We start from the raw sequence: 21,469 nt of genomic DNA, 5'->3' as shown, positions 1-21,469 counted from the left end.
CGGTCAACATTTAAATGAAATTATCTTCAAAAAGTAAATGTCATGAACCAATCTAACGTTTCAAATAAAGAACCGATGAGATTTTGCAAATTTTATGCGTTTTTTTTTTTAAAAAAGTTATCAAGCTCTTAAAAAATCACCCGATATAAGGAAAAATTTATTTGAAAAAATTTAATAATTTATTACAATTATTATTCACTCAAACCAAGGGCCAGCATCATGCGAGGACTCGTTGCATGCAGGACATACATTGGGTATGTCTGAGTCAATTTTGGATAAGTAGGAGTTTAAGCTGCTACAATATCCAGATCGAAGTTGCGCTAGGATTTCTCGCGGCAACTGGAGCTCTTCATCTGCAATAGGTGGTGGTTTGACTCCAAGAATGCCATTCACGGTGAGGGAGTCGGTGAAGGTGTTGATGGCTCCACTGTGAATGGCGGTCAGTACCTGTCGAAAGTCAGTTGAGTCCAAAGTCCAGTCGGTGTACTGTACGACGTCGTCGACGTAGTCAAGGAAGGACCTTTTGATGCTCCTGGGAGGTGGTTCCGCTTCAAGCAGATAGCTGCAAGGGTGATTCCTTCCAAAACATCCCAGCAGGAACTGTTTGGAGAGGAGTTCATTATGCTAATTTACAGGAAGCATAAGCGTCTCACTGTGGAGGTTGTCCGGAGTACAGTATTCTGGCAGGTTTGAAGTGTCCTCATCTGCGTTCCACTGCATATAGGCGACCATATTGGTGCTGCGTAGTTAAGGACCCGGCCGGCCGATTGCCTTTTAAGTTGCCAACAACGTTTCTTTGTCTTTTCCCCATATGCTGCCGGCTAGCGACTTGARGATCTTGTTACGGCTCTGTACTTTGGCGATAATCGCGGTCGTATGAGGAGAGAAGGAGCATAGACTATCGAAAGTTACGCCTAAAATCTTAGGGCTATTAACAATCGGAATTTTGACGCCATCGACTGCAATATTAAGCTCAGGTCTATACTCCTTCGTCCAGTTCGTGAATATGGTCGCTGTGGTTTTTTTTTGGGGAAAGTGTGAGGTTTCGTGCAGTGAGGAAACGAGAAAGGTCGAAGAGGTAGTTGTTTACCTTCGAACATATGCCATCGGTTCCATTGCCCGACATCATTATCGTACAATCATCGGCGTACTAGGTTATGGAAACCCCCTCTGGTGGTTGTGGGAGTTTCGAGATGTAGAAGTTAGGCAGTAGCGGGGAAAGGACACCACCCTGCGGAACCCCCTGTTTAATTCTTCTCAGTTTAGATGTTTCACCTCGAAATAGTACGAATGACTGACGACCGTTCAGATAATTCAGAATAAAAGTAATGCGCGGTTGTTTGGCATTTTTCGCAGCCGTCGGTTAACTCATCTCTTGGCTTTGTCTACTGAAGGGTGCAGTGTAAACTGCCGACTAAAATAGCTCACGCACTTCTTCGGGTCCGAAGAGGCATGATCATTGAACTGAACTTCAACTCGGTCGTCACGTCTCTTCGGATTAGACAAAGCTTTGACAGTAGCCCAAAGCTTACTCACACCGGTGGAGAGGTTTCAGGACTTCAGGTGCTCTATCCATTTTGTCCGCTTATTTTGGTTTACTATACGCCGAATCTCCAAATTGAGATCCCTTACTACCATCCCCCTACAGTCATTTGACAGGCAGGAATGCCAAAGATCATGGTGCTCGTTAAAGTCGCCTAGTACCAGACGTTTCTCAACCTGAAGTAGCGCACCTACATTCGGGTGATATCCTGTAGGGCAATATGTAACTGGGGGGATGTATATATTACATATTTCGAGTTCGACATCGAGTGGGAGCTATGTTGCCTGTGTAAGCTCCTAACCGTGGAGGTCATAAGTTGGCCACTCGGGCTGAGTGGCGACGCGGCGTGCGAACTGTGTGCAGATTGCACAGCCGTAGAGACTTGTGTCGCAGTACGCATGGGGCAGGCAACATGGGGCTAAGTAACGCGTAGTCCACTCCCTATGAGTCTTAAGGCCTGAACAGGTTTTAAGATGGCTCCATCCATTGCATGTATTGCACCTGACCGAGGTGGAGTTTGGATGGAGCCTTTTTGCGCATACGCAGCAGAAAAATCTCTCCGTTGTAAGGGACCCGGGACGACCAGAAAATGTTTTGAGAAAACGCGTTTAAAATTCAACAACTCCAAAAGAAAGGACTCCGAGGCGCTCTAGGAAACTCGTTATAAGTCCCGAAATATTTCGAATCTCTGTCTGAAATTTTCCCAGTATATTCTCAAGAGATTTTACTTTCAAATTAAGCAAAAAAAAATTTCGATCTTTTGAACCCAAATTATCAGACTACTACCCTAAGGGGGAAGCCTGAATTAGAAGCTTCAAAAAATCGATTTTTTTTTTTTTTTGCTTAGATCTCTTTAAAACACATCTAAGAATATGACCCCAAAGTTATAGATGGAAATTCGAAATATTTAAGAAGCTAGAAGGAAAATAGTGACCGAGCGTCTAGCAGATATATGAGCGATCGGACAGAAAGCGAAAACTTTGACGCGCGATTTCTCGGTTTTTCATTTTTACGACAAAAAAAACTAAACGTCGAATCGAATTGGGGCAAAATTTATTATCTATGGCATTACAATATCTTCTATTTAAACTAAAAAAAACTAAGAAGTAATTTTTGAACATATTTTTAAACAACATAAAGTGGAAAATTTTTGGCAAAATAGAATAGAATAATTATTAAAAAATATGAATCTATTTAAATTTTTTGTTTCAGATAGAAATTGCGACCTGCATCCTGCCCGCCGTCCGGTAAATGCACTTGCGAGATGCATCGGGCAATTGTTTCCCAAAAGCAGAATATAAAAGTTTTTGTATTCAAACTGTTTAAATATATAACTATAAACCCCAGAAATTTCGTTTTAATCAGTTAATTCTTTCCCTCCTAAAGACATCCTCAAAACAAACCAATCTTTTTACGATGACTGAAATTATTCAACAAAGAACTGCCATTAATTGTTGTGTGCGGAACCAAATCTTTGGTGCCGAAACGTTCAGAATGTTGGAAAAGGCCTTGGGTAATAATTGCTTGTCTCGAGCATTTGATGCTTAAGAATCGACGATGATTAACAGTCGGAGACATCGACATCGTTGGAATATCGAAAGGATCAATGAAAATCATTTTGAAAGATTATTTGGGCCTAAGAAGAGTAACACTAAACTTTTTCCAAAAACGGCGATGCATTAACGTCTGTGAAACTATCCTTTACAACTACCATCTAGGATGTCATGAAACGTATTATAACTGTCGATGTGTCTTGGATATATTCTTACGACCCGGTAACAGACGATTAATCGGCCGAATATCGTGGCAAAGGTAATGCACCGTCGCATACTGAATTGATTCTCGTACGTTTTTCGGCAAATTTTTAACCAATATCGCGCTGTCACGTCTGGCCAGGAAAACCGTTTTGAGTCAACTGAAGACATTAATCGTGAATCGCTCATTTAAGGCTATTTCGGAAATTAAGCTTAACAACTTTTTGAGGATTGAAAAAGCGTTAGCACAGGTGTATTAGGACCAATTGGGATTAGTTTGGAGGGGGACGACATACAGGGTGGCTGATGAAAGCCGCTACCAAAAAAAAATTAATAATTTTTTTCTATTTAATGAATCTGGTTAATTTGGGGCATTTAAATTCCATTATTTTTAAAACTAATTAAGCTATATTTACTAAAATTGAATGGGCTTTAACATGAATAAAAAAAAAAATGAATTCCATATACTGAAAAAAAAAATTATTTGAGTTTTTTAATGTAGAAAAATTCATCAGCCACCCTGTAGATATTGAAGAATAAATATAACTAAAATTTAAATTATAAACAGAGTCTTACTATGTTTTAGTAGTCGTCATAATGATAAAACATTTTGGATTTTGTCTTTCTTACTATATTTAGTTTTGTTTCCTCAATCACATATGCATGTAAATATGCATGTCTATATGTGTTTCTATACATATACTTTGGAAAACAAGCTTGACTAGATTACCAAGTAATTTGTTAGCAGCAACATACGTTGTAGTGTTTTTGAAAGTCAAGTAGTATTGTAGTTTTAACCTTTTTTGGTATAAATAATTAAGTAATTAATTACATATTTGCTGATTTGGGTCTAAAAGATGAGTTTAATATTTAACCTATATTCTCATTAAGAGACATTTTAATAGATTATTTCCCATTTATGGATCCGTCTGTATGTTATTTGACAAATAAAAGAAGCGTTTATTGTTAAATAAGCCTGAAATTTATTAGTAAATACGAAATTTCGCTTTCTAATTGATTTTATACTTATACATCAATCATAAAAAAATTCTGGCAATGCCGTACGCCGCCTAATAAATACAGAGTGTTTGTAAAACGCTTTTATGTTTCTTAGCAGCATTTTACAAGTTAATAAGAGGTAACGAAAGATTTCGTTTTTTACTAGAACGTATATGCAGTTACATAATCACTTTTTATTAAATATATGGCATATTTTCTAGAAACTAAACCATTTATTTAAACCAAGTATCATTTTAAATCTAAATATTTAATCTATTTTCATGGCGGATCGTGACGGACATAAAATTGTTCAGTATTAAGAACTGAGAAAGCGGTTGTTTTTTTTTAACTCCCATATACTTAAAAAAAATTAGTTTCGAAGCTTTATTTAATGAAATGTATATCAAGCTTCTAACAGTTTTTCTATTTGAGACAAAATCAGTGACATCAACTTACATACTAATAAGTCATGCTTGAAATACACATATAATGGCGTATGTTAAATTTAATTATTCTATTTCAAAATAGTCTAAAAAATATATATACTTACAGGAACTCGATTATCGCTATTATCGAAAATTATTTCAACGTATGCCGAAATGACCCTAGCGCCTGTTCCTTCATGCAAAAGCGCCTGCCTTTGTTCAGGACGCAGGTGAGTAAATTCATCACTCAGCACAAACTGTATTGCTAAAAAAGAATAAACATTTAAATTCAACAACAAAAACGTAATGAAAACATAAACATATCAATTGTAATTAACAATTTTCCCTCATGTCGATATACATAATTAATTTTTAATACATTTTTTTACTTGCTGTAATAATATAAAGTAAACATTTTTTAACTTCAGAACAAAACTCATCAGTTGAATATACAGTTGGGGCGTTCATAACCTGTCTTAAAGCATCGTAAAGTCGTAAAATTTTAAATTCTTGCACTTGTTTAAATAAAAATTAGGGTTTTCACATGTCTCTTAAAATTATAAGTTATAACGATTCGAAAACATAGTATTGAGAATTGTTATGTAATCCAACAAGCTATTATTATTACAAGTTACCAAATGTATATGGTATTAAAAATTTTGCGATGTTTTCAATATTCGTTATTTGAATAGACCTTGAATAGATTACAACCACATTTGGTATCTTATTAACTTATATTATATGTATATAGGTCAGAACTTTAAGTAGTTAGTTAAGTATCCCAAATTGTTACTTTTGCAATATTTTACTACAGAGTATAGTAATAGTTTTGTTCACCTAACGGTTATGAATGACTACGGCAAGACGAGTTGAAATCCGAGTGACTGTCCATCCGACAGTTCTAAGTTTAATTTACATATATCACAAACCACTACTGGTTGAGCTGTAATCATTTCGGTATTCTCTCGCTCCGGTGGAAATAGGAGAAATCGGATAGCAACAATGCCCACACTCATGTAACGATTATGTTAAAAGCTACTTAAGGATTAGGATACCTCTAGTACGGCCAAAAAAAAGCTATTTTTTCAGTTTTCATTATGGGAGGATAAAAACAGATCACGTCCGATTTTTTTGCATATATATTAAGAGGTATTATTGAACTACAAAATCAAAAATATTTTATGTAAAAAACAAAGTGGCGGAAATATCAAATTGATTGACGTTTTTTGCGGCCTAGTCTATTTATCTAATACAAAAAAGTAAATGTTTTTTTAATCATGAAGCTTTTATCAAGTGCATAGTAGAAGGGTTTTGAAAATTTCGAAAAATTGGGGATGTAGGCCTGGATTTTGTAAAAGTGCCATTTTTACCTGCGTTGTTCGACATCAAATTAGTTGAACTGTCAAAATGCCATTTTTTTCTGAAAATCGCTCTATAACGCACTTAAATATAAAATTATCTATAAAATACCCCTTAGTTTATGTAAATCGATTAACTAATTCGCTCGCACTTTTGACTATATTTTTGAATAGTTTTTGAATTGTTTAGATCGAAAAAATTTTAATTTTTCGAAAATTCTAAAGGTACGTATCTCCCCCCTTAATGCACTATAACTCACTATGTAAATGCTCCAGAAGCATTTAATTTCACACTCAAAATGGTTTGGAAGAGCTTCATATGAGCTAGTATAGAAATTGGAAAATGGTCGTTTCACCACCTCGCTTCAGGCGAAATTAAAATTTAAATAAAATCCATATGAACCAAATTTTCTAAATAACACTATTCTGACTATTACAAGGTGAAAATGGGCGGAATCGTAATACAACTACACCTGCTTCCCACATACAATTTTACATTTCATATGATTTGCAGAATACAAATCAAACACCAATGAAGTTATCGGAATGGAACTTTCGGTCAATATGCGAGACAAAATCAGAGACTTTAAAGGAAATATGTGTATTTTATCTTGTATATTTATTTAAGGAAAGTTCTAACTGAATAATTTACCAAAATTGATTTGCAAAATAATAGTTGCATTTTCCAAAAGTTGACAGAATTGACATTTACTAGTTATACATTAATATGATTAATATAACATTAAAGAAAATTGTATTCAGTATTATCTGGAAAATTTAAATTTGAAAAGTAATTGAGAAATAAAAAAAATTGGAATTTGGAAATTTGATTAAGAATTCATTTCAAAAAAATGAATGGAAAATTTTAAAATTAATAGAGAAATTTCAAAAACAAATAGTTTAAAAATTAAATAGAAAAACGAAAAGGGAAAGTATATGTAGAGTCTATTCCAAATGGAATGAGATTTCTTTTAAGCAGAATATGCTTATATGTATATGTATGTAGATACATATGTACACTAGGCATTAGATGAAAGTATAAATTTCACATAAGTTATTTCAATGCAGTTTTATTAAAATAAACAATTAATAATTCATACATTAATATTACATTTACATATTAAATACGCGCAAAAGTGACAAAATGGGCATCAACAAAATTTATGATGGAAGAAATGAGGTAAGCGAAATCGCTCCTTATTTTTATTACCGCCAGCCAAAAAAACCTTCAGGGCTCCATAATGAATAGCGCTGACGTATGTGAAGTGAGTGGGGACGAGAAAACTGACGATTGTTATAAAAGTCAACTCGTAAATGAAAGAAGAAAGCGTCCAAGGACTGCCGCCAATGAAGCATTGGAATTTTTAAAAGAACATGCATGTCATGAAGAAGTGCTATAATTTGAACAAGAAACATTGAATTTTGAAAAAGAAAAAATAACCCCTAGTAATAAAGCTGCGGGAAACTTTAAAAAAGTTAACCAAAAAGTAAACAAAAAAAACAATTTACATAATTTTAAAAATGTAAACTTGATCTATTCATATAATTTTTTATTACTGTTGTGACCTGTACGTGAAGAAATTAAATAAAATATCACATGTACATACATACATATATTATGTTTTATATTATTATTACTAATATTTTTATTTGTAAAATAAAAAATTTAAGTAATAAACAACATTGTTAAATTATTTCTTTTGATTATACCTTCGTTAGTATCATTTATGTTTTCAGGCGTTTCGGCATCGTTTTCATTAAATATTTCCAAATTTTCCAATCTTTAATATTATTCCGCATTATTAAATTATGCAGAATTAAACAAGCGAATACTACTTTTGATACCTCTTCCAAAAGCTTGTTCTATGAATACTCGAGTTGAACTTAAATAATAATTAAATTGTTTCTCCTCTCTCATTATAGAGGTAAGGCGCGATCAAATATTTTGAAAGAGGATAAGCTGAGTCAGCTAAAATTATAGCATCTCTTGTTATCTCTCCAGACGTAATTCCTTTATATATTATATCGAAGTATTTTTCCATACGTGGGTGTCATGGCAGCTCCCTGGGTAGCCGATGGAAACATCCAAGAAACGAAATGTGCTGTCGCACAATGCAAATGTTTTATATTTTTAAAATAGTTCTAGCTTAACCATCACCATATATACTTACCTGCATAATAATGGAATAGTTCCTTTTTAGGTCATACAAGGTGCGTTCCAAAGTAAACAGGACTTTTTGAATCTAGCGCCCGCTGGTGGGGCCATCTATATGTCGACTGGTGCGTTACAATCTGCCATCTTTATCGATTGTTCAGTAAGAATTTCATGACATTTCATCGATTGGAAGTGAAGTTATCGCGTTTTAAGTATCAGTATGTTTGTATTATCGGTGCGAAAATGAGCTTCGAACAAAGAGCCAACATTAATTTTTTTTTTAAGTTGGTAAAACTTTTACCGAAACATTTCAATTGATGAAACAAGTTTATGGCGATGATTGTCTATCCCGTAGCAGAGTGCACGAGTGGTTTCAATGTTTTCAAAGTGGTCGTGAGGACATAAATGACGATCAACATGTGGGACAATCAAAATCCGTGATCACCGTAAATTTCATCGAAACTGTGCGTGAATTCATCAGAAATCATCATTGAAATTCATGGAAATGGAATTGAACATCCCCAAAGCATCGATTTATCCCATTTTGATAGAACAATTGGGCTTACGAAAGGTGTATGCACGGTTGGTTCCGCACAAATTGACTGACGACCAAAAATTGCTCACATCGATCGTTGCCATATTCACCTGATATGGTACCGTGCGACTTCTTACTTTTCGGAAAAATGTATTTGCCCATGAGAGGAAAGCAATTATGCAGAGGTTGAGGCCATACCGGCCAATGAGCTAAAACACTCGTTCGACATACCATTGGACCATGCATACAGCTGTATTGATGCAGAAGGATACTATTTTCAATAAAATAAATTAATTTTGCCAAAAAAAAAAAACCATTTCTTCTTTTTTTTTTAAGCCCTGTCTACTTTGGAACGCACCTTGTAGTAGCCAATTGCATCCTTCTTCGGTGAGTTTATTTTAAAATGCGTTCCATCCGACTATTCATTCGGCCGACTCGCTTGGAAACGCTCCACAACTGGCCAGCAACATATTTTATTTTTCAACTTACAAATTGTATTGATAGTTTTAAGAAAAATTTTGTGGGCAGCCCTTTTGAAACATTAAATTTATCTGTTCACGATAAGTGACAGTTACTCAGCTTCCATAAGGTAATATGTAAAGCATGATCTATCGAATATTTACTGCGTGACGTTAACCAAAAAGGTTCCAATCGGCTCTTTAATTACTACGAAATATTTTTGTGTTTATTTAGGCGATTATTTAAATCAAAAAACTTACAGCAAATGTTTCACAAGACATCCGAAAATGTGATAAATATATATCCGAAGGGTATTTGAAGAAAGAAAGAAAATTTTGCGACTTTACTATTGCCCTCTTCTTTAAAATTTCGGTCATAAGTCACTTTTACGCAGAAAACTTTGTTTCCTTGCTTTTTTGTATTTAAGAAGCAAACTACACTCGCTGTCTACCAAGTTGTCCACTGTTAAATTAATTAAAAAATTCATTTTTCTTTCTTAAATTTCACTTCTTCAATGCACCTGCACGCCGCGCAAATTATTTGCACAATATTTATTTAAGTATCAGCTGATTATCTGCAAAAAAAACATCAGGGTTGCAATATTGCCGCAGTTATTTGCTTGCTCGAACATCCCCGGACTCTTAAACAAATGCGGTATAAGTATAAATTTAAAAAAATACAAAACGTTTGGTTTAAAGTACATTTAGTAATTAATATTGCCCTCTTTATTCTGAATTACTGCTCGAAGACGTTTTGAAAACGAACCAAATTTTCTAATATTTTCATTATAATAATGTCAAGTTGACGATTCGCATCTAAGAAAAATTTTTCCAAATTTGTACGGCTGCTTTTTGGTATTTTGAAATCAAAAATTAACCACAAATCCGGTGACTGAGATGGACAGGCCAGTTTTTCTTTAAGCCTTCTTAAAAAAAGAGAGTAGTCAGGCGAGATGTGCGTTGGGGGTCGTTATTTAATTGGAACATAAACGACCCAAAGTTCACTTTTTCCGCATTTATTTTTAAATTTTCACTAAGGATGTCAACCTACACCAAATTTTGAGAAACAGCCCGAAACCACGAGAGAACATCTTCCATGCTTCATTGTATGCAATGTGGTTTTAAGCGATCAGAAGGTTTACACCACACTCACTTACGTGCTTTTTAACTCCTTAGCACGAATTTGAATTCATCGGACCAAATTACTTTATCTAAAAATGTGGTTGGCATATCTGGATATTGTTTTGCAAACTCTGGTTCTTTTTTCCTACTCGAAATGGAAAACATAAGTAATTTTTTTGCGACATAGTTTTTAAAACTAGATGTTTGTAGTTTTCTTTTCATTGTACTAATGGAAACATTCAAACCAAAACTTTCAATCAACTCCCGCGATAAAATTTCAGGGTTTTCAGAAGCTTTTCTTTGGAGTAAACATTTTTTGCGTCTAAATAATTAGTGCAAATATTACTCCAACTGTTTATTTACATAACATTGCATCTACATAAAATGCTTTATGAATTTATTCTTAAGCGAAAATGTATTAAGTAAATGAATGATCTGAGGTTGCCAGTATATATTACATTTATACTTTCATTTGATACCTAGTGTAAATATATTTCAAATGAAATAAAAAAAGGGACGGAATGTAATTAGGTATCGTATTGTGAGACCATATTCCAAATGGAATAACGTTGGAAACAAGGGAAAAGTGATTCATACATTTTTCTTTATGATCCCAGCTCCAGCCAGTGGTGACAGAGTGACGAGCAAGCGAAGAAAGACGTGTTTACACCTTTGATAACTCAATGAGTATTTTTCGCCACAACGGAATTCCCCTTTAAGAGGCACCTGTTTAATTCTATAATACCGCTGGAAGGAGAATGTTTTAAGAAGTTGTTGATGAGATTGCGCCGTCAGATAGCTAAATGTTCATTTGGCGAGACCAAAGAACAAATTGAAAAGATAGTAATCGATGTCTGGGCACCGTTAGATTTAAACAAAAAGTTACCTGAAAAGAACTAACTTTGGTGAGGACATAAATACATATAGTATTGATGAACAAGTCAACTAACAGTCTATGACTCTCCAAGCTAATCCAAGCGTCATCAACAAAATTGTACAACAAAACATGGACAGCGAGTGTGGAAGAATTAAAAAAAAAAGGGGAGATCGGGAAAATAGTTTGGAGTGTCCCGCTAGAAATATGAAATGCAGGAAATGCGATATAGTTGCTCATTTTCATCGGAAATGTCGCACATGATTACGGAAATCCAACTTCAAAGTAGATGAAGAAGATAGGAAACACTAGCGGCGAAGAGATATGGTGGTACAATCCATAAGTGCCTAAATTATAAATGTATTCGACGGCTCGAAGGGAACTGCGCTATTCAGAGTGGAGAATGAGCGGTCACAAGAGAGAGACTGAGAGGTCCCGTGTAAAACAGGATTAGTATGATGATCGATTCGGACTCTAATTAAAGGTGATCAGCTAATCAGACTCGCAACAATTATGAGAGAAAAAGGCTGTTATGTTCATATGGCATATGATTCAGATCGTCTACTCAAGATATTACTAGTTTTTAAGGCTCCAATTTCGATAGAAAACGGTCTGGAACTGATTACTATATTTTATGCAATCGAAAATGGTAAACAATATCTGGGACACAGCTATCGAACCCGCCAACAAAGGGGAATCTTATCGAACGATAACTCTTCTCTCCCCAGTAGTGAAGACCTAGCCAGACACCAGCATAGATTTCGAAAAGTGCACAGCACTACCAGAGCACTTAGCGTCATAAACGGTCAGATAGTTCGTGGCCTCAACCACCCTGTGAGAAAACGATCCTCGTGGCGTTGGACCTGTCAAAAGCTTTTGACACAGTCAACCACACAACGCTACTGCAGGACATTGAAAAAACTACGCTTTCTCCAGGGCGAAAGAGGTGGGTCATGAACTACCTAAACGGTCGTCAGTCATCCGTACGATTTCGAGGTTAAACATCCAAACTGAAAAGTATTAAACAGGGAGTTCCGCAGGGTGGTGTCCTCTCCCCGCTACTGTTTAACTTCTACATCTCGAAACTCCCACAACCTCCATAATCTCGTACGATACTGTACGGACTGTACGATAATGACGTCGGGCAATGGAATCGATGGCCTGAGTTCGAAGGTAAAGAACTACCTTTCCGACCTTTCTCATTTCCTCACTGCATGGAACCTCACACTTTCCCACACCAAATCCACAGCGGCCATAGTTACGAACTGGACGAAGGAGTATAGACTCGAACTTAATATTGCACTCCATGGCATCAAAACTCCGACTGTCAATAACCCTAATATTTTATGCTCCTTCTCTGCCCATACGACCGCGATTATCGCCAAAGTACAGAGCCGCAAAAAGCGGCTCCCTCATCGGGAACGACGTTATTTTAGTCAAACCACCACCTATTGCAGACGAAGAGCTCCAGTTGCCGCGAGAAACGCGAGTGACCCTAACGCAACTTCGTTCTGGATTTTGTAGCAGGTTAAACTCCTACTTATCTAAAATAAACCCTGACATACCCAATGTATTTCCTGCATGCGACGAGTCTCCGAATGATACTGACCACCTCTTTGCATGCCCTACCAACCCCACTCATCTAACACCCTTCTCTCTTTAGTCCGACCCCGTCGAAACAGCACGCTTCTTGGGCCTCCCGTTAGATGACGTCCACGACAACGCAAATGATAGGGAAAATTATTCGAGTTATATCCACAACCCTAGATACAAAACGGCAAACGCAAAATGGCCTCTTTTTTCTAAGACATTAGAAATAAAAGTAGACCGATATCCGAATACTGATAACATTAATAAAGAGGCGGAAAAAGGCTCCATCCAAACTCCACCTCGGTCAGGTGCAATACATGCAATGGATGGAGCCATCTCAAGACCTGTTCAGGACTTAAGACTCATAGGGAGTGGACCATGCGTTACGTGGCCCATGTTGCCTGCGCAATACTGCGACACAATCCTCTACGGCTGTGCAATCGATCTTGGTTCATCGCACAGTCTTTTCCGTGTGTTAGACCGTCACACGTCGGAATGTTACATCAGTCAAGTGCAATTCCTGCACTGGCTGGTACCACTTTCCGGCGTGTTCCGGCCTGCGCACCCCACGTGAGCGGAGTGAGTCGTACGTTGTCCCATGCTGCAAGAGTCTGCCCCCCGAAACACACTACAGTTGCGTCCCTGCGGGTTCTGCACCTGCAGAAAACACCACCTACACGTCACTGCCTCACCACCAAAATCACTCACAAACACCCGCGACAAAGGATACAGGATACTTCATTTTAACTGCAACAGACTTCAGAGAAAGATCGAGGAGATAGTTGCACTCATGAATCGAGAACGTGTATTGAGAGCTGCGGTCCAAGAAACCAAGCTGACAGCCGCTCAGATCTTCTGAGTTGTGCAAGTTTCAACGTTTTGCGTAAAGATCGCGAGCGAGATAATGGTGGCGGCCTAGCCTTCATATTGCACAACACCGTGCAGTATCGTCTAATCGATGAGGACGTCGACCCCGGGGATACTACCCTAGAATGTCAGGGCATAGCTATCCGGTCAGGCGATGTCGAGCTCGAAATATTTAATATATACATCCATACAGGTTTTCACCCGAGTATAGGTGCGCTACTTCGTGGTGAGAACCGTCTGGTACTAAGCGACTTTAACGCGCACCATGATCTTTGGCATTAGTGCCTATCAAATGACCGTAGGGGGATGGAGCTGGCGGAATAGATTGACGATTCGACATTCTGCGCAATGAATGACGAAGCCTCCACCAGAATTATGGGCACCTGTAATAGCTCGCCTGATATTACCATTGCTAGCGGTGGTCTAATATGGCGACCTATGCTAACTCTCGCATCAGACCGTCTGCCCATAATTATCGAGAAGACTCCTGATTTCTGTGGACAACCGCACCTACATTAACTTTAAAAAAGCTAATTAGGTCGGCTTCACAGAATTTACCGAGAGCACCTTCAACGCTCTACCTATTCCTATCGACGTATGCGTTAGCGAACGTCAATTCCGCAAGGTGATCGCAGCAGCTACCGATCACTTCATCCCGGCTGGAAGAATAGCGGAAATCCGCCCAAATTTCCCAGCCGAAGCAGCCGTTTAAGCTAACGAGCGCGACACCTTATGCCATGCCGATCCCGGGGATCCCCGAATAAGGGATCTCAATTTGGAGATTCGGCGTATTGTAAACCCAAATAAGTGGACAAAATGGATAGATCACCTGAACTCCTGCAATCTCTCCACCGGTGTGAGAAAGCTTTGGGCTACTGTCAAAGCTTTGCCTAATCCGAAGAGACATGACGACCGAGTTGAAGTTCAACTCAATGATAATGCCTCTTCCTACCCGAAGAAGTGCGCGAGCTATTTTAGCCGCCTGTTTACACTGCACCCTTCGGTAGACAAAGCCAAGAGATGTGTTAACAGACGGCTGCGCAAAATGCCAAACAACTGCGCGCTGATTACTTTCACTGATGAAGAGGTTCAGAGTGTCATCAAAAAAGCAAAATCATCCAAATCCATTGGCCCTGATGGAATCAACATGCTAATGCTAAAGCATCTAGGCTCGACGGGAGTAAGTTACCTCAACAAGGTCCTCAACCTGTCACTGACCACTCTTCAAATACCCGATGTATGGAAAATCAGAAGAGTTGTCCCACTATTGAAACCTAGGAAACCCGCCAACAAAGGGGAATCTCATCGCCCGATAACTCTCCTCTCCTCAGTAGTGAAGACGCTTGAGGTCTTGCCACTCCCGACTTTCACTCACCACCTGAACTTAGCCAGTCACCAGCCGGGATTTCGAAAAGTGCACAGCACCACCACAGCATTTAGCGTCATAAACGCTCATATAGTTCGTGGCCTTAACCACCCTGTGAGAGAACGATCCTCGTAGCGTTGGACTTGTCAAAAGCTTTTGACACAGTCAACCACACAACGCTACTGCAGGACATCGAAAAAACTACGCTTCTTCCAGGGCTAAAGAGGTGGACCATGAATTATCTGAAAGGTCGCCAGTCATCCGTACTATTTCGAGGTGAAACATCTAAACTGAGAGGAATTAAACAGGGGGTTCCGCAGGGTGGTGTCCTCTCCCCGCTACTGTTTAACTTCTACATCTCGAAACTCCCACAACCACCAGATGGGGTTTCCATACCTCGTACGTCGATGACTGTACGATAATGACGTCGGGCAATGGAATCGATGGCATGTGTTCGAAGGTAAACAACTACCTCTCCGACCTTTCTCGTTTCCTCACTGCACGAAACCTCACACTTTCCCCCACTAAATCCACAACGACCATATTCACGAACTGGACGAAGGAGTATAGAGCTTAATATTGCAGTCGATGGCGTCAAAATTCCGACTGTTAAAAACTTTGAGAATTTAGGCGTAACTTTCGATAGTATATGCTCCTTCTCTCCTCATACGACCGCGATTATCGCCAACGTACGGAGCCGCAAGAGGATCCTCAAGTCGCTAGCGGGCAGCACTTGGGGAAAAGAGATAGAAACGTTGTTGGCAACTTACAAGACAATCGGCCGGCCGGTCCTTAACTACGCAGCATTAATACGGTCGCATGGATGCAGTGGTACGCAGATGAGGAAACTTCAAACCTGCCAGAATACTGCACTCCGGATAACGACGGGATGCCTTTTGATGTCTCCCATAGAACACCTCCACAGTGAGACGCTTATGCTTCCTGTAAAGGAGCATAATGAACTCCTCTCCAATCAGTTCCTGCTGGGATGTTTCCGAAGGAATCACCCTTGCAACTATCTGCTTAAAGCGGAACCGCCTCCCAGGAGCATCAAAAGGTCCTTCCTTGATTACGTCGACGACGTCGGACGCCACTGACTGACACCCTCACCGTGAATGGCGTTCTTGGAATCAAACCACCACCTATTGCAGACGAAGAGCTCCAGTTGCCGCGAKAAACGCGAGTGACCCTAACGCAACTTCGTTCTGGATTTTGTAGCAGGTTAAACTCCTACTTATCTAGAATAAACCCTGACATACCCAATGTATGTCCTGCATGAGACGAGTCTCCGCATGATACTGACCACCTCTTTGCATGCCCTACAAACTCTACTCATCTAACACCCTCCTCCCGTTGGTCCGACCCCATCGAAACAGCACGTTTCCTGGGCCTCCCGTTAGATGACTTCGACGACAACGCAAGTGACCCTTACCACGTAAAATGGGGATTAGATAATCGTTAAAACAACAACAACAGACGTAATACCTGCTGGTGGACAAAAGAGCTTCACGAACTTAGAAACGAGAAAATTAAATACTGGTATGCTCTAAAAAACAACTTAACCTTACAGAATCTGCCCAATTATAAGAAATGTAATGCTCTTTTTCGCAAAAAAAGTAACGGAGACAAAAACTAGCTCTTTTGAACAATTTACGACTTATATCAGCCGAAACACTCCAATGCAAAAGGTTTGACGAATAGTAAGAGCTTGTACGGATAATCCCAGCTCTTTTTACATTCACGCATTTAAATCTTCCAATGGAATTACAACAGATGTGCTCTAAATTGCAGAAATATTTGCCACTTATTTTGAATCGGCTTCTGCAGATGAACCATTTTCAAGTGAATACATTTCTGAAAAATCGCGTCCTCAAATCGGTATACAAGGTGAATATAAAATTTCAAAGTCTGCTAGTAGACTTGAAGAAGAAATTGCAGTTTGAACTGGAAAATAATTTTAGAAATACAAACGAGAATTGTCCTGTCCCAGACAGAATCACCTATGTAATGATTAAAGTACTAAAAAGTCGTTTAATTAATTTATATAATTTAATTGTCAAAACTGGTGTTTCCCCACTCTTGGAAAAAATCAAACGTCATTTGTATTCCAAAAAATATGAATAAGAAAGATGACTACAAAAATTTATCTCGCTTTTATCATGTTAAAGCAAACTGTTGAAAAGAATAATATCAAAACGAATACAATTTTTTGTATTTCAAAAAAAACTGATAAGTAGAAAACTAACTGCTTTTAATATACCTAGACCACTTTCTAGCTAGTAATTTATCAACTCGAAATCACTGCTCTGTTATAAGTGTTGATTTTTCAAAAGCCTTTGATCGTATAGATAGGTGTCCACTCTATACTCAATCAACTTGATCAGTGGAAAGTTGGTCAAAAAATCTACAAATATACAAAAACTTTTTTATCAAATAAAACATTTATGGTCAATATAAACGGATATAAATCAAATTTCAAAAAATTGAACACCACAGGGTTGTTGTTGTTGTAACGGCAGAATTCTGCCGACTGTCGTGGGAACGGAACACCACAGGGTTCTCCCCTATCGGTGATGTTATTTCTAATCGCATTTGAAAAAATAAATGCTTAATGGAAAAGTTATTTATATGCATATGACCTCTATTTTGTTTCGAAGATTAATGATATTATATACACATCCTACATCAATGATTTGGAAAAGTTATCTACTTTATTTGCAAATTGATCATTAACATCGGGTGCATGTTAATTTTGAAAAGTGTAAGCACCTACATATACTTATTTCAATTTCAAAATCATATAATAGAAAGTGTGCTCTATCTTAAAATCCTAGTAATAACCTTCGATCAAAAACTCACTTGGAAATACCAAATTGAAGACCAATGCAAAGACCTTTCAAAATGTATAAATCTACTCAAAATCATATGCAGCGTGTTACTGTAATCGGATTTAGTTAAAATATGCGCTGTTTCGATAATTCTATTCCCCCCTCCTTATTTGCGAAGAACCTGGACAACCACTTTTCACAAGCCTCTTTTGAGTTCAACTTTACACTAACAAGGGCGTTCGCCATGGACAGGAACAGGTGGTAATCACTTGACGCTATGTCCGGGCTATATGGTGGATATGATAAAACCTTCCATCCGAGCTCCCGTAGCTTCTAATGAGTCATCAACGAAGTGTGTGGTCTGGCGTTGTCTTGATGGAACACTACACCCTTTCTGTTGGCCAATTCTGGACGTTTCTGGCCTATCACCAGCTTCAAGCGGTCTAGTTGTTCGCAGTAGATCGAATTAAGCGTCTGACCATATGGGAGCAGCTCATAGTGGATGGTTTCCTTCCAATTCCACCAAACACACAGCAAAACCTTCCTGGCCGTCAATCCCGGCTTGGTCACTGTTTGGGACGATTCACCGGCTTTCGACCACGACCACATGCCGATATAACTCGTTGTTTTCCATGATTTGATCGGTATTCGTCGTCGCAGGTCTTCTGCCGGGTGGCTTATCCATGGTGTCGCTTTCACCCACTCCGAATCGTCGACACCATTCGTCCGCAGTTCGAAGTGATAAAGTACCATCCCCCAAAACAACATTAATCTCACAGAACGTTTATATAGCGAATTTGACCTTAACGAAGAAAAACTTTAAAATAGCGCAAATTTCGGCGTTAGTGAACTCCATGCTTACACGTCTTTAACTGTTGAACGCAATATCCAAACTAATTATGCATAGCGTCGTTTTGTAGATTAAGGCAAGGCCTTTCAAAGATGTATATATTGCCAAATACAAGCTCTGTAGTTCTTTATACATAGCCCCGAAATTCAAAAGACAAAAAGGCGGAAAGAAGATATTTGACAACCTAATACAAAGTCTTCATTAAATATTATAAAAGCCTTGTTATTGGGGAAAATCTTATTATATATGGCAAAACATCAAAACGCTGTCTTCAGAATATCAAAATATATTTCAATATGGCAGCTCGCATAACTAGTCTCGCGTTTCGAACAACTCCAATTGCAAACATACTCTATGAACTCCATACTATTGAAGGCTGCATTTTTAAATTAACTGGGAATAAAATATATAACTGCATTCAAAACTCAAATAACATCGTGTACATAGACCTTAAAGGTCCGTCTTTTTGCATTGGGTCCTATTCAAAAAGATACCTAAAAATTAATTCTACAATCACGGAAATCTTCAAAATGTCTAAGAAGGTAGATATCGATTTTTCGAAACTTAAAACTTGCAAATATTCAGTCCTCCCTGGAAATCTGCAGAACCTCTCTTCATCTCTAGTGGTTCTACCAAAAATAACACGAACCCACTTGCTGTAAGGCAACTACATACCAACTACATACCAGAATTTTGGAAGTACCAAAATGGAAGCAAAAGAGCTGGCTTATTTGGTACTGGTTCAAAGAAAGTTGAAAACACTTTGCTATTACAAATCTAAAGAACTAATCAAAAATGGACTTTTGCCTAGCTACACGGCTATATTCACATCCGGAATTACAGCAATTGAAGCGGCAAAATTAAAACCCAAAGGTCATGATCTAATAATATGTCTACGAGACAAAAACATAAAAATTTTATATACGCCAGCACATGTAAACATTACGGGTAATGAAAATGCCGATCAATGAGCAAAAGATATTCACACTCATCCTACTTTTTTAATAAACAACTACACCGAAAAAGATATTAAAAGATGCCTCGCAAACTTTATTAAAAAACAACGTGTCTCAAATTATGAAAACAAAATTAATGCTCATTATAAAACTATGCATCAGTTATCCCAACAACATTTCAGCGAATTGAATTTTAAGACAAAACGCCAGCAACTTGTTTTGATGAGACTTAAACTCGGCCATACAAAACTAGCGCACAGATATCTATTTTCAAAAGAATCATCACCACTTTTCATGAACATCGCAAAATGTTGATTTGCATACCGCTATAGCAACACTGAACTACGAAAATATAAGCAAACATTTACTCCTATACTATTAAAATTAATTTAGAGTTCATATAAGTAAATTAATATGTATCTATACAAAATGGAACGGTGGCCTAAGCAGTCAGTTTTTTTTTTTTCTAGCATTTTTTTACAGGTTATATTAAAATAAATAATTAATTGCTTGTTAGATTTCAGTTGATATATTTTATATTATGAAAAATTTTATTTGAAAACTTAGATGTGTACTGTACTATATTTGCGTATTGAGCAAAGGCAACATTGTTCAAATGAAAACAAAAAAGAATGGCTGATTTCTACGGGCTCAACTTTTGACAAATTTTGTTCACCACGGGCGGTAACTAAGCAAGGGAGGACCGGAATTCATTGTTTCTGCTATTATCCCGTTATCACACAACTGAAAATAGGAATATACATTTTTGTGTTTATATTTAGAACTTATGATTATAAAAAAGGGGTAAATTTAAGAATAGCAACCCCCGATTACGGAGTTAAAATGGGTATGGGGATAGAGTAGGTCCACCAGATCAATATATATATATGTATATATATAGTTGCCTAACAGTATTTCAAAGAAGAAAAATAAAACTGGTCGAACCAGTTCTTTCACGTTGAGCTCCTTTTTTCATTAGAATGCAACCCTTTTGTTATTGTGTGAACAAGAGTTATTTATTGAATAAAAGTTATTTTTGCACTACATAATATAAAATAAATGGGTAGAAACATATTAGTGGATATAAAAGTTAAAAGTTTAAGTGTAAAATTAATTTTACTTCGGAGAAACACGCGTTTAAATATTTGAATTTTTGAACTTTAAATGCAAATGTCTCAAAACCCATAAGTGAGATGCAACTATATATATATATATTTTATTGATCTGGAGGACCTCCTTTATCCCCGAAATCGTGGGATGCTATTCTAAATCCCAGCCCAACCATTTTCTTATTTTATGAATAAATGAATTTTACCTAAAGTTTGGTATGGAATTAGTTATTTATGCACTATTTAATATGAAATAAATGATAAGAAACGAATTAGTGAAGTATTATTGGATATATAAGTACAAAATATAAGTGTAAAATTATAGATCGGAGAAACACGCATATAGTTAATAGTTAATCTTTTTTTAACTTTAAAAGCAAATATCTCAAAAGGGCACGACTCCGATTACTTTGGCAGAGGGGTAAAAAAACCGAATATCCTTATAAATGGGGTATGTCCGGATAGGGGAGCTTCTCCAGAGGAGGAATATCAAAAAATTATATAAAAATTAATTATTTTTTAAAATTTTCACGATTAAAAGTTGAAAAATATGCAATAATAACATAAGATATTTCTCTATCATCCATTAAATTTATTCACGTTTTTCACTCTGTATATTTAAATATACACTCTAAACATTGAAATAAGTTCACATTTCAATTTTATTTTATAATATTTCA

General features: G+C 37.2%; 1 protein-coding gene across 1 annotated transcript in view; it reads right to left on the bottom strand.

Annotated features, from left to right (window-relative positions):
* The window catches only part of LOC108975127 (structural maintenance of chromosomes protein 3), a 69,846-nt gene that overhangs the window by 40,533 nt on the left and 7,844 nt on the right, over positions 1–21,469 (bottom strand). Inside the window, exon 3 of the mRNA XM_018943427.1 lies at positions 4,847–4,986. Coding sequence (XP_018798972.1) covers positions 4,847–4,986 — 140 coding nt within the window. The remainder of the gene's footprint in view (positions 1–4,846; positions 4,987–21,469) is intronic.

Source organism: Bactrocera latifrons, unplaced genomic scaffold (genome assembly GCF_001853355.1).
Source record: "Bactrocera latifrons isolate USDA-ARS-PBARC rearing strain unplaced genomic scaffold, ASM185335v1 scaffold_615, whole genome shotgun sequence".
In the NCBI taxonomy this organism is placed as follows: Eukaryota; Metazoa; Arthropoda; class Insecta; order Diptera; family Tephritidae; genus Bactrocera; species Bactrocera latifrons.
This window is presented reverse-complemented; position numbering and strand designations above follow the sequence as displayed.